Genomic DNA, 14963 nt, shown 5'->3' with positions numbered 1-14963 from the left:
AGAAAAAGCGTTTCAAAATCTGCTAGCATTTTGCGGATCTGCTAGCAGTTTTTGGTGTGCTCCAGGAGCGCCACGGGGAGGATTCCCAATACCCCCTTTTTATACAACTGGGGGGACCGCAGGGTCCCAGGCTCTCTCACTGCCTGGAAACCACAGCGGCACCCCGGAGGGGGAGGCTGGGTGGCGTGGACGACCCCCCCCCCCCAAGTGTGGCCAGCGCCGGGGATGGCCGTCTGCACCCACCTCCCAATATTAAAAACAGGCACTTACCTTAACGTCCATTGCGTTCTGCTACATGCGCATTAATTTGGGGGCACCACATGAGAAATGAGAGAAGCATGGGTCACCCCGAGCTTTAGAGCTCAGGGCTGGCTCACATACAGCACTCCAGATGGGGGGGGGGGGGGGGAGGACAGGCGCACTCATTTCAGGGTTCACACCACCGGAGCAAGCCATCCACCACCTGCCTCCAAAGGATACAAACTGCACAAAATGCTTTCCATGAGAAAATTAATGCGCATGTAGCAGAACCCAATGGACGTTAAGGTAAGTGGCTGTTTTTAATATTAGGAGGTGGGTGCGGATGGCTCTCCCCAGCGCTGGCCACCCAGCCTCCCACTCCGGGGTGCCGCTGTGGTTCCCAGGCAGCGAGAGAGCACTTTGCAGTATTGGTTTTTTGACCCTGCATAGTTTGGCATGCGAAAGCAAATGCATATTTGCATGAGCATTGCCTCATGAATAGCCAATTAGGCCGGATTTGCAAAGCCAGACTTGCTAGGGTTAAACTTGGTGTTTGAGCATGCATACATTTTCTCATGGAAAGCCTACTTCTTCTTGCTTCAAGGTTGAGGCACGTACTGTAGTAGATAGATAGATGCGGCGTATGCTACGACGCGGGTTGGCTAGTAATTTAATAATATAGTACCCACCTCAACCCTGCCTCACCCAATTAAGCTGATTAAGCCTGGCATTCAAAAACTCAAGTATAACAATCATAACCTTGTGTCTGCTCAGTTTAACTCTACCAAAACCCAGCATCAGAAAGCAAACAAGTGTTGGTTTGATGTGACATCAGTGGCAGTATACCCAACCTAGCTGCATGGCCATGATTATCATTGATGTTTTAGAAGTACTGCCTGCAGGGCCGGATTTGGACTTCCCAGTGCCCTAGGCCCGGTACCACCAACCGCCCCCCCCCCCCCCCCCCACACACACACACACACACACTCAGGGTGCATACACACATCAGACCATAGTCTTTGGAAAATGAAGGATCATGGACCAATTTTACCACCTTCCATGTAGTATGAGGGCCATACCTACAAAGTCTATTCTATTGAGCTGAACTCCCCATCAGATAGAAATCTTTGCAAGATGCTGCACACAAAGATGCTGTACACATGCAACAGATCAGTATCTGCAAAAGATCTGTTCCTGCAAAAGATCCGTTTCTGCAAAATGCATTCATAGTCTATGATATCTGCAGATCCTCATACACACCTTGTTTAACAAACATTCATCTGCAGATCAGATCCCCCAGGATGGATCTTCAGATCTGCAGATGATTGTCTGATCTGCAGATAATTGTCTGTTAAACAAGGTGTGTATGAGGATCTGCAGATATCATAGACTATGAATGCATTTTGCAGGAACGGATCTTTTGCAGGAACAGATCTTTTGCAGATATTGATCTTTTGAACGTGTTCAGCATCTTGCAAAGATTTTTATCTGATGGGGAGTTCAGCTCCATAGAATAGACTGTGTAGGTATGGCTCTCGGACTCCATGGAAGGGGATAAAATTGGTCTGTGATCTTTCATTTTCCAAAGACTGTGGTCTGATGTGTGTATGAGCCTTTAGGAAAATAAAAGATCACAGACCAATTTTACCCCCTTCCATGTAGTATGAGAGCCATACCTACACAGTCTATTCTATGGAGCTGAACTCCCCATCAGACAGAAATCTTTGCAAGATGCTGCACACAAAGATGCTGTACACATTTAAAAGATCAGTATCTGCAAAAGATCTGTTCCTGCAAAATGCATTCATAGTCTATGATATCTGCAGATCATCATACACACCTTGTTTAACAGACATTCATCTGCAGATCCGATCCACCAGGATGGATTTTCAGATCTGCAGATGATTGTCTGATCTGCAGGTGAAGTCTGTTAAACAAGGTGTGTATGATGATCTGCAGATCTCATAGACTATGAATGCAATTTGCAGGAACGGATCTGTGGCAGGAACAGATCTTTTGCAGATACTGATCTTTTGTGTCTGTACAGCATCTGTGTGTGCAGAATCTTGCAAAGATTTTTTCTGATGGGGAGTTCAGCTCCATAGAAAAGACTGTGAAGGTATGGCTCTCATACTACATGAAGGGTGGTAAGATTGGACTGTGATCTTTCTTTTTCCAAAGACTATAGTCTGATATGTGTATGAGCCTTAACGATCACTTGTTTGCAGGATACCTATGAATGTTTTCTCTCTGAAAAATGATGAATGATTGTTTTTCCTTTTAGAGCAGTGAGTCCCTAATGCCTGGTACGCACCAGATAGATGGGTTGAATCGATTTTCCGATCACTTATACAAAGTCGATTAGAAAAATGATCAGAAATCAGATTAGACCTGTCAGAAATAATCAATTTGAACCCATCTATCTGATGGCAAATTGCATGGTGTGTACCAGGCATAAAGTAGCAGAGCGGCATTCATCTCCCTCTCTGCTCTTCTGTAATCACAGATCTGTTGCATTTATTTTATAGTATTTATTGTACTGATTCTTTCACAGGTGTTTTTTTTACTGTTTGCCAACACGGTACAAATATATATTTTTTTAATTTTTAGTGTATGTTATTACTTTTGGTATACAAAACAGAATGTAACAATACAAAAGTATACAACAGTACATTTGTAATTATAATTTTAGAGAAGTTGTCTATCTCATACTAGACTACTGCTGCCTTTAAAATGAGCCAGCAAGGGGTTAAGATTTAGCTTAGAAGGGGCTGCCATAAATCTCTCTAAGGAAAAAAAAACCCTTATCTGTTTAAGATTTACAATCCAGGGGGAGAGAGGAGAAGGAATGGCTCAAGTCATTAACAGAATCTGACCAGCAATACATTGTTTAGCCCAGCTTGAGTTGTAAAGTGAAAATAATTCTGTTAAAATGTTTACTTTTACTGGATCAGAAATTGTCTACATTGTGATCCATGTTTCTCTCACCCCTGGCAATAAACTGAAGCGTGTATGTTCAGTAGATAGCACTGTCTCATCGCACACCACGAAGTAAGGAAAATACACGGAGCTCTGGAATTCTGACTGTGTGTGTGCAGCAAAGCCGGGCGCTTTGGAGCAGGAGAAATGATTTATTTTGACATGCAGCCTCTTATCTCTCTCAGAATCAACAAAACTTAAAAAAAACAAAAACTTGAAGAACAATTTATAGAGATAATCTAGGAAAAAATAATAATAATTTAAAGGACAACTGAAGTGAGAAGACTATGGAGGCCGCCATGTTTATCTCCTTTTAAACAATGCCAGTTGCCTGGCAGCCCTGCTGCTGTTCTTTTTGGCTGTTGAAGTGTCTGAACAATATCAGAAACTAGCACGCAGCTAATCTTGTCAGATCTGACAATAATGTTAGAAACACCTGATCTGCCACATACTTGTTCAGGGTCTATGGCTGAAAGTATTAGAGGCAGAGGGTCAGCAGGATAGCCAGGCAACTGGTATTACTTAAAAGGAAATAAACATGGTAGCCCCATATACCTTTCTCTTCAGCCGTCCTTTAAGTTCACAGACTGCAATGCAAACAAATAAATACCCAAATAAAAACAAATACAGATTCAAAAATAAACATTCCCTCAAGGTGATAAAATAGCAGAAAAAAATATGTATAATGTAGAAAGTTAGTTTGTACTGACATTCAGTTACAAAAGACATAGACAAAACAAAATGTCCCATTTCTTTAATGAGAGCAGAGTTCCTCTTAAAGTAGTATGACTAGAAAGTCTGTCCCTTTTCCAAATTACACAAAAAATCAGTTATACCAACACCCACAACTATTAAACTGAGTTTCCTTCCTTAACCACTTTGGGTTAAACATGGTAATTATGGCTTATTTGTATGCCACAAGTGTTCTTTGTTAGCTATAATTAATGTTGTGTCCCTAATTGATTTTGCAGTTTGCACGCTTCAGGCTTTATTCACACGTTTTCACATTTTTTTTTTCAGTCTATCCAGTCTCAGTGGAATTCTCTTTTACAAGTCAATGGAATTAATATTTTAACATAAACATTCAACTTAAAAACCCCCACAAAAATAAACGAAAAGGAATCTGTTTTTGGAGCATTCAGCTTTTGCTAGGCTAGCTCTTTTAATTAATGTCAGCAGGAACATTTAAATTATAGGTATACATACTGTATATATACCACATTACTGTTTAACCTTCTAACAATCAAAGGGCTACATTTTTCCTGCTGCTGGGGAAGTGTGCCTTCACCAGCCTGGCAAGCTATGCAAAGTGGGCAGCAGGGAGCTGTCATAGTTACCTGTCCAGACAGCAGGATCAACTGCTCCTCTCCTCCACCCGCAGTGCTGCAATCCCAACACGGTCTTCTGGCTACCAATCACATTGTAGGACATGTGCTTGGGGCCCAGAGGATGGTGTCAGCATTACAGCGCCACACAGTGGTGGAAGAATGTCTTCCATCAAAACAGCGTCAGTTCTTCTAGGTACACTTGCACATAGTCAGGGATTTTGTAGGTCTATAGTCAGTTGTATGATTAACCAATTATACCAAACAGGTGCAAAGGATAATAATTTTATGTGAATGATTAAAAACCTTGGGGTTAAAGTACTTACGAGGCCAAGATTTTAGAAAAAAATAAAAAAGTTAGCTACTGGCGTCAGCTTGTCAGGCACGGAGGACGCCTTCCGCGCCCTCCGTGCCATTCCGCCGGGTCCCCGCCGCTCAGTAGCCCCCGAACGGTCCCCGACCGCACGTCCCGGGTTGGTCTCTCCAGCCTGTACAAAGATGTACCAGGGCCGGGCCGAGGCTGGAGAGGCTCCAGCCTCAGGGCGCAGTGTAGGAGGGGGCGCAGAATTCATTCATCTGTCATTCCTAATTGTGTTTGAAGCAGAAAGAAATAAGAAAAGGGGATACATGGCAGTGACTGCAAGCCAGATAACTAGATATTAAGGTGTTGGGGAGGTTGTGGGCCCTGTGGCGCCTCTTAGTCTAATAGCAATCAGTGTGTGAATGCTGGGGTGGCAGGGATGGAGGGGTGCACTTTGGTGTCTCAGCCTTGGGTGCTGGAGGACCTTGTCCCAGCTCTGCTGCCCGCGGCTGCGCAGTACGCATAGCCGCGAGTGCGGCTGCGCAGCTCTGAGGCCAACCCCCCGATCCACGTAACAGTAGCGTGGATGGGGGGTTGGCCTTAGAGCTGCGCAGCCGCACTATGCGCCAGCTCTGGCCGTCATCTTTGTACAGGCTGGAGAGCCCGACCCGGGCCGCACGGTCGGGGACCGTTCGGGGGGCTACTGAGCGGTGGGGACCCGGCGTCCTCCGTGCCTGACAAGCTGACGCAGGTAGCTAACTTTTTTTATTTTTTTTCTAAAATCTTGGCCTCGTAAGTCCTTTAATTCGCTGTGCACAGGAAGTACACAGAAAATGTACTGATACTTACTCCAAGCACATAACCCGCATTGTGCAAGTAGCGCATCCTAGGTAATGCAAGCCTTTCTAGCACACTGTGCATTATGCTATTTGTGTAATGCACAGAGCTAGTGTAATATGAGTTGTACTATTTGCACAATGCGCATCACATACCTGGTGTAAGTATCTGTGTATAGCAACATTACCACACTTTAGTAACTCAACCCCATTGTAATACACGGGGAATGATGACAGGTGTTTTTTTCCTTCCGGAATAGGCATAGTGCAAAGCAAGTCTGGAGACAGCAGTTTCAGGTGTGGGACTTTTTTTTACGTTAGTTACTGATGTGACCAATGGTGATGGATATTAGCATACATTCACATGAATAATGCAAATTATACACCAAAATAAACATTTATTGCCAATATGTTCTTCTGTTTTATTTGTACACGTGACTATTAAAATCCCACTCAGGTGCCAATTTTCTTGATAGCTATAAACAGTGAAAAGTATTTTCTTTTACTGTAAGAGTGAACAGAGGCGCCAGCAGGATAAAAGGTTCTAAAAGGCTTAAAATTCCTCAGGAGGTGGTGGTGGACAAGGTACCATCAGTTTTATGACTACAGGTTTATTAATATACTCCAAAACAAACAGTGCAACGTGTTTCACGGGTATGTTCCCGCTTCCTCAGGCAATAAACAGATAGGAGTACAGAGTATAGTCTCAAGGTCACGAATAGCGGCTCACATAGCGCCTCACAGAGGCGCTATTCGTGACCTTAAGACTATACTGAGTACTCCTATCTGTCTATAAAACTGATGGTACCTTGTCTGCTTCGGGGAGGCGAGTCCACCACCACCTCCTGAGGGATTTTAAGCCTTTTAGAACCTTTTATCCTGCTGACGCCTCTGTTCACTCTTACATTATCAATATTCACCCCTGGTGGAGGGGGTGAATATTCCCATCTTTCCTTATCTACAGAGAGCGACTTTTAATCCTGAGTGAGGACAGGTCTAATCTCCTCACCTGCCTATACAGTGGTTACCTAGGCGGTAACCTACGTTTGTGAGTATAACATTATATACGTTTCATTTCCAACCCCTTGTTTTTGCATACTACACTATAATGGCGCTCTGTATTTCTTTTGTCATTTTCTTTTACTATTTTATCACGCTTTTAAATTATTTTCATGGCTCTCATATTAGGAAGTGATAAATAAAATAAAGTGAGTTTTATTACAGTTTATTAATTTAAAAAAAAAAAAGTATTTTTTTTACTTTAATTTCTAGACTGCAAGTGTGTGATCTGATTCTTTCTTCTGCTAAACAGAGCTTACATGTTGCAGCCGTTTTCCTGGTTTATCAACACCTTCTTAAAAAATTCTAGTGCTTAACTACAGCTTTCATTTGACACTTATTAATCTCCTCTTATATAAATAGATAGAAAAATAAATGTGATATACAAAACAGATCAGTTTTTTTTGGAAGTGGCATTCTAAGGACATTATGTAAATACTGTTGACCTTAGCCTGTTTAATAACTGGCTCTAGGTCTGTCACTGCCGTGTGAGCACACGCCCTGGATGTTCTGCTCCTGTCCCAACAACGGCTGTCCCTGCTGCACATGCGCATTAGCGCAAACACAGGGACACACACACGGACATGGGACGCAGAGACACAGGGGTTTTATTAGGTAGGATAGTACTAATATATATATATATATGTAAAAAGTAGGCCATTGTGGATTTAGTTACTTAATCCATATGTCAAAAAAATAGCAAAAAATATGTATACACACACACATTAACATTACCTGTGATGAAGTCTCCTTTTCTGGGTTTGGCCCAGTCTAGAATGACAAAAGAATGGCAACCCTCAACAGCCACTATAGTGATATTGTATGAGATATTCTGGGGAGGTAAGGCTTCCTTTTCAATCTCCGCAGGTATGAGTTCTGCAAGATTTTCCACTTGGAAGTGTTCAAGGGCATCCGTCAAGGAGCATGGAGTATTCGGATCCTTACTTATGTAAGATACATGAGGGGCTGTCAAAGTAAAAATAATAAAATTAAATATAAATGTAATCAAAAATATATATGCATATATAAAAATAAGATATTTGCCAGGAAGAGATTAATTTATAGCATCATTTTAAATGTACAAACAATTTATTGGCTTGCATTTGATCTACTTTCAAACTGTACAAATTTGCATAAAATTACCATAACATTATCAACTTGGAATTATTTGCATTTCACTGACCACTCTAAAAGAGATGATGTATGCTAGAACTAAGTTATTATTATTATTTAGTACTTATATAGCACTGACACTTTACACAGCGATGCACAGAGTATGCTGTCTTGTCACTTAACTGTCCCTCAGAGGAGCTCTCAATCTTATCCCTGCCATAGTCATATGTTTATATATGTATCATGTAGTGTATGTATCGTAGTCTAGGGACAATTTAGGGGGAGCCAATTAACTTATCTGTATGCTTTTTTGGGATGTGGGAGAAAACCAGAGTGCCCGGAGGAAACCCACACAGACACGGGGGAGAACTTACAAACTCCTTGCAGATGTTGAACTGGCTGGAATGCAAACCAGGGACCCAGCATTGCAAGGCAAGAGCGCTATCCACTACGCCACCGTGCTGCCCGGTGGAATCAAAGCCAGAAACATTTAATGAACTATTTTAACCACTTCCCAATCACAGGGTTTTCCCTTTAAAACCAGAACAATTTTCACATCACACTCCTCCCATTCATTTGCCAATAACTTTATTGTTACTAATCACACATAAATGATCTATATATTGTTTTTTGCCACAGATTAGGCTTTCTTTAGGTGGTACTTTTTGCTAATAATTATGTTATTTTTTATGCATTTTTAAGGGAATAATAATAAGAAAAAAAAACTTGTTGCTGTGGATACAACTCACATATTTTATTTGTCCATTTGTCTCAGTTATTATACCATTTAAATTGTGTCATTAATACAATGTATGGTGATAATATTTCATCTGAAAATAAAAGGTGCACTTTTTCTATTTTGTGATTTTTAATACCATAATACTAATTGCAAGCATTTATTTGCAAAATGAATAGTAATATACCCTCATGACATACATATTAGAAAGTCCATAAGGTAACTATTTATGTTATTTTTTTAAATGGTGTCATTTTTTTTTATAAACCCTGGCATGCCCAGGAAGGAAGATGGGGCATGCCAGGGTTTGTAGTAGATCTATAGCATTATATAAGCTGTGGACTTTTTACAATCATTTTTGTCTAGAGAATGATGTAATTGTGTGCAGGATTTTATGGTAATAACATAGTTTTATTGCAGCTCTTAAAAATTAATGTAAATGCAAAAAAAAAAATATGTTTTGGAGAAACATGTTTCTTTCCCAAGCACCAAATAACATCTACAATCACAGAGACATTTCCAACATAAAATGGAAAGAATGAAAGTAAGTCTTGCTCAAGCACTTCACATGCATACTCCATTTGTTATTAAGGAACCAATCAGAAGTAACCTCCTTAATTTTAATGAATCACAAGGACTGCTGTGATGGAGAACTGCTAAGCCAAAAAATGTAACCAATCAAGGTCATACCCTACCTAAACAGAGACAAACCCCCCACCCCCCACCTAATGCAGACAAATGCTGTAAAATAATTTCTCCCCTGATTAAAATTGACCCAACTGAGGACAGCAATATCTGCAAAATTAGCCACTCAACTAACTACAGCCACTAAAGCCATCAACTAACTACAGCAATAAAATATCTCTAAAATTAACCACTCCACTAACTACAGCAAAAAATGTGACAAAATGTCCCACACTAGAACCAGCCTGCATCAAATGTGCCTTACAGATATAATGCAATGCTGCTGGCTATGTTTGCATGTCATGCATTTACCACGGTCCACGGATCATTACAATTAAAATTAAATAAGAACCTCCACCTGAGGTGGCACATGATCATGACCAGACAATTAGAAACCTATATATCACATGATCTGTTTGTTCCAGTTTTATATAACTTCTCATAGAGTGATAGGCATGCTGAATAAACTGACTAGTGACTACCAATATTCAGGATTCTAGAAGAATATTTTAAGATATACAATCTGACTTTTGCTTTTTAAAGCTTTTGATTTAGTTCCCCTCATCACCAATTCACATTAATGCTGGGCTGGGCTGTCATTGCCATACACAATTGAAATACAGTTTATACCATACCTGTAAATCTCTTCTTCCCAGCTGCATCAAGTTCAGATACTGCATTGTGGTCAAATGATTTCATTTCTGATTCTTCACTGAAAATTGGAGGTTGCCTTGTCGTTGCTATGGTTGTTGTTGTTATTGGACGTTGTGTAGTCTCAATGTATTCATAATCTGGAAACATGGTGTATTATATCAATGTAAAATCTATTTTAATACAACACTGAGATAAATGTAACATAGCTGTGTGCATATGGCCTCCTGCAGTCGAGATTCTAACATCAGGAAAAACATTATAAAATATGAAAGTGTACAATATGAGAACAACATAAACTTAAACAATGCAAGAAGGCAGCTAATGTACTCACAGAGTTGACCTGAAACAGGTATGCTCTACTTATTTGCAATTGCTTCTGAAATCCTTCTCATGTCAGCCCAGTTTAGATTGGATGTCTTAATGTACAGAAAATCTGTTTTGCCGTATATGAACTTAAAAAATATAAAACTGGTAGGGGTATCGGTTGAAAAGGGCGCCTGAGCTGCCTGTATGAAAAGGGCACCGCCATAGACATCAATGTTATTTCTGTAAATATGGGCTACCAGGTGTAGAAAAGGGCGCCCGAGTTTTGATATAGGCTACAAGCGGGCTCCCCTTTGTAGCCCATATTTTTTCGGCTACAAGGTTTTCGGCTACAGTAGAGCGCCCCTTTGTAGCCCATATTTTTTTCGGCTACAAGGTTTTCGGCTACAGAAGGGTGCACCTTTGTAGCCCATATTATTGCCTTTTTTTTTGTAGCCAAAGTTTTTATATGGGCTACACCAGGCGCCTTTTTTGTAGCCTAAGTCTTTATATGAGCTACAAGCGCTGGAAGCCGAATTATTTCATTCCCCCACTATCCATGGCGGCCTGGAGGGAGAATAGTAATTAACACATCCCAGAGTTTTTTTTCTAGCCGAAGTTTTTATATGGGCTACAGGTGCTGGAAGCCGAATTATTTCATTCCTCCACTATCCATGGCGGCCTGGAGGGGGAATAGTAATTAACACATCCCGGAGTTTTTTGTAGCCAAAGTTTTTATATGGGCTACACCAGGCGCCTTTTTTGTAGCCTAAGTCTTATATGGGCTACAAGCGCTAGAAGCCGAATTATTTCATTCCCCCACTATCCATGGCGGCCTGAAGGGGGAATAGTAATTAACACATCCCAGAGTTTTTTTTCTAGCCGAAGTTTTTATATGGGCTACAGGTGCTGGAAGCCGAATTATTTCATTCCTCCACTATCCATGGCGGCCTGGAGGGGGAATAGTAATTAACACATCCCGGAGTTTTTTGTAGCCAAAGTTTTTATATGGGCTACACCAGGTGCCTTTTTTGTAGCCGAAGTTGGTATATATGGGCTCCACCAGGCGCCCTTTTTTACAGGCGCCCTTTTCATATAAACACCTGGTAGGAGTTTATTCAAAATGCCATAACAATAAACTGTGAAACTAAATAACCATAAGTTTAACTTCAGCCAGGAACACCTGTAACCCATAATCTGAAATCACATTTTATAAACTATCATTGGCCATTGCTATGGGTTTATATGCTTCAGGCTATAGCTGTGGTCATTGGCAGCCAAGAGCAGACTTATGAAGTATTTTGTTAAACAAAAGGCAAACCTATCAAACTATTAAAATAATATCTTTGTTATTTTTTTTCCGCCCCAAATTAGCCACTACCTCCCAGAAATTATAACTACTGGTAGTGGTATGCCCTTATTCAGATGTGCACGCTCAGGGCAAAAGGCCTACTCCGAAAACATACCCATGCACATGTCGTTCATCACTGGCAGCCTGAAAATCTTCCCCTTCTTTGTGAAGCAACCTTGCCACAATGTTGAATGACAAAGGACTTTTCCCCATCTCCATGTCTCTCAAAAGAGAATGTTATGTAAAATGTATGTGCGCTGCCGCACCTGCAACATTTACAGGGATATAGTGAATATCACCCATTATCACATGAATAGAAACCGTGACAGTTGCACACCTTGGTAAGGAAGGAGGGGGTGGGCACAATGTATACCTCAGGCCTGAGTTTTACACCATACCAATTTGAAAAAAAGGCAGCCTCAGAGCAAGGAAATATAACACTGAAGCCGGACATGGGACAATCGGAAGATAGCAACCTGCATTGTGATTTCACAGATGTACTTTATATCATACTATTTGGGCACTAAGAACACAAGAGAGTATATCTCCATCTATTATGAAATAAAACATTTGCAGTGTTAATTGTTTAACAAATATTACCATCATCAAGATTAAAGTATGTAGTACTTTCTGGGGCTTCAGTGGAAAAAATCAACTCTTGACCAGAAAAGCTATCTGTAAAGAGAAAATACAAAACAAAGTGTTACAATGCTGAGCTTTATTACTGTATTAGCACTGGATTAAAATAGATTGAATTTCAGCACTTTATGGACCCCTGGTAATCACAAGTATCGCTCCGTCACGGGTCAAGCAGGCGGTGTACAGTGACTGGGAGACAACGATGCCAGCAGTGCCAGCCAATGGGCAAGCGGTTGGGACTGGCAGATGAGGACCCTGCAATCAAGATTTAAAGGAGAAGAAAGAAGTAGCAGAAAAATGAAGGAGAAGGAAGTAAAAGAAGAAAGACGTGATATATGAAAAACTGAGGAATAAAGTTTTTTCCCCCTAATAAAGTTTATTTTTACTTGTATTCAATAAATAGACCCTCTATACCTATTTACCTAGAAGGGGCAGGACATATTTGGGTCCCCTTATTAAAACATCTCCAGCATTAAACAGCATCTCCACTGGGGACAGTGCACATTAAAACCAGTTAAAAACCGTGGCTAGGGCTTTGGAGGCTGACCTCAAACAAAAATACTGCACCATAAAGTCCTAGATCATGGCCATGATCTGTGACAAAAAAGGACAATATCCAAAACTGGGATGATGATTGCTGGTTGTTCCATGAACACATTTTGCCTGTGTAAGCCCAATGGAGGTGATAGCATACGTGTACATTGCGTTGTTGAGATGAGCTCTCATAAGCTGCAAATTGAAGCTCATTGGGTCCAATAAAGTTTCTGTCTACAGTACAACTTTATAGTTCGCTATGAAATGTAGGAATTTTTACTGTTATGGTTAATATAAAGAAGTACTGGTGTTTTATAGTTAAAGTTGCAATCAGGAAGAGAAAAGAGAGGACATCCGGGCACCTTCCGTCTTTTGTTTTATTGCCAACAATTTTTTACATCCATTCGGGTAACATACCACAGGTGTGTTCAGCTAGTGGTCAATATGGTGGTGGTGAGTGGGAGGTGGGGGTGCCGGGCATCAGTTGGGGCTTGCGACGGCCGTTTCGCGTCTTGCTAGACGCTTGGTCACGCTGTGCTCCAGTAACTGGGGCAGCCTGCAAGCTTCCGGTATATGCGGCGGTGAACCCCGCCTCTTCCGGAAGTCACATGTGCCCATACTTGGAAACCAATAGGAGAGAACGCTGGAAACCGGATGTCCGTCCCCGGGCGGAAAAAACTACATTTCCCATAAAGCAATACTGGTGGAGGGCTGGGAGCTGGCGGTATGTCTCCGCCTCTCGCAGGAACGCCAATGGCAGTAGGTCAAAAGACCGCTGCCTCCATCGCGTAGGAATTTAACCCTATTATTCCGTCCTGCATAAATTTTGGCAGGATCTGCAAAAAAATGGGTACGCATTTCACCAATGTCCACTCATGGGGATAAAACATCCGGACCAGTACTTCTCTCTGTATTATGTGTTAAGTGACAGTGAAAAAGACTGTGTAGTTAAAAGCACACACGCTAAAAACACACAAGACCTGGGAGGATGTTTAAGACCTAGCTGCAGCCAAACCAGCAAATTTAGCTACAGCGCACCCCTACTAAACTTTGTATATTTATCACTGGAAGAATATCAGGGCAGCTAAATTCTTGTTTCATGAGGCTAAGCAGAGGATGGGGAGGGGGGGGGGAAAAAACGAAGAAGAAGAAAAGGGGAAAGAAAGGAAGGGGGCTTTACACGTTGCCCCTCTAGGGATCCCCAATTCCCACACACCAATACCTGCATATTTATGCTGACCATATATAAAAAAATCATAAAAGACATGTATCACAGATATCAAAGATGGCCGTATGGCCAAATAGACATGAAAATACAATTTAGGGATCGAGCATACAGGCCAATTCTATTTTGTCATTCAGACCTGCTGGTCCCATGGCATCAGTACGTAGGATTATACATGTCTCCCTTCTGAGGAGCATCTTCTCCCTATCCCCCCCTCTTCTGGGGGCTTCAACCTTTTCCAGAATAGCAAATTTCAGACCATGGCTCATCCCTCCATGTGACTCTTTCATGTGGGACACCAATCTGGTACAACTCTTCCCAGCCTTAATAACACTCATGTGTTCACCAATACGTCTTTTCACTGGTCTGGTGGTTTGTCCTATATAATACCTTCCACAGGGACAAAACAACACATAGACCACGTGATCAGTCTGGCAGGTGTATAACCCTTTAATTCGAAACTCAACTCCTCCTACCACAACAACCTTCTGCGTAAGCATTTTGGGGCACCATTTACAATATCCACATCTAAAGTTACCTTTAGTGGCATAATGGTTTAGCCAATTTGATTGTCTAGGCGATACAAACTCGCTTTTGGTCAGAAACGTGCCCAAAGTGGGGGCTCTTCTAAACGCCACTCTGGGGGGTCCTTTTAACTTTCCTGTCAGCTCTGGGTCCTGCTGGACCATACTCCAATGTTTAAAGATACTCTCTCTGATTCTATTAGCCATTGGGTTGTAATCGAAAGTAAAGACCATTCTATTCTCTCTTTCCCTTCGTATGTTTCTGCCATTTAGCAATGTTGCTCTATCTTTTTCAGCGGCCTGTCCTCTGGCCTTTATCAACAGTTGTGGATCATAGCCCCTCTTGACAAATCTGGCAGTCAATTCTGACGCCTGCTTATCGAAAGTCGTACGCAACTGATTGTTCCTTCTGAGGCGTAGAAATTGGCCATATGGGATCGCATCCACCACATGTTTAGGA

The 14963-nt window shown here is 41.5% G+C and overlaps 2 protein-coding genes across 2 annotated transcripts in view; both read right to left on the bottom strand.

The window, feature by feature from the left end:
* FNDC1 (fibronectin type III domain containing 1) overlaps positions 1-14963 on the bottom strand; it is a 274542-nt gene that overhangs the window by 70328 nt on the left and 189251 nt on the right. Inside the window, exons 12-14 of the mRNA XM_068232055.1 lie at positions 12182-12256; positions 9909-10064; positions 7476-7706 (exon numbers count right to left, since the gene is read on the bottom strand). Coding sequence (XP_068088156.1) covers positions 7476-7706; positions 9909-10064; positions 12182-12256 — 462 coding nt within the window. The remainder of the gene's footprint in view (positions 1-7475; positions 7707-9908; positions 10065-12181; positions 12257-14963) is intronic.
* TTLL2 (tubulin tyrosine ligase like 2) overlaps positions 1-14963 on the bottom strand; it is a 688842-nt gene that overhangs the window by 587102 nt on the left and 86777 nt on the right. The gene's annotated exons all lie outside the window — the stretch shown is intronic.

The sequence above is a fragment of the Hyperolius riggenbachi genome, chromosome 4 (genome assembly GCF_040937935.1).
Source record: "Hyperolius riggenbachi isolate aHypRig1 chromosome 4, aHypRig1.pri, whole genome shotgun sequence".
Taxonomy (NCBI): Eukaryota; Metazoa; Chordata; class Amphibia; order Anura; family Hyperoliidae; genus Hyperolius; species Hyperolius riggenbachi.
This window is presented reverse-complemented; position numbering and strand designations above follow the sequence as displayed.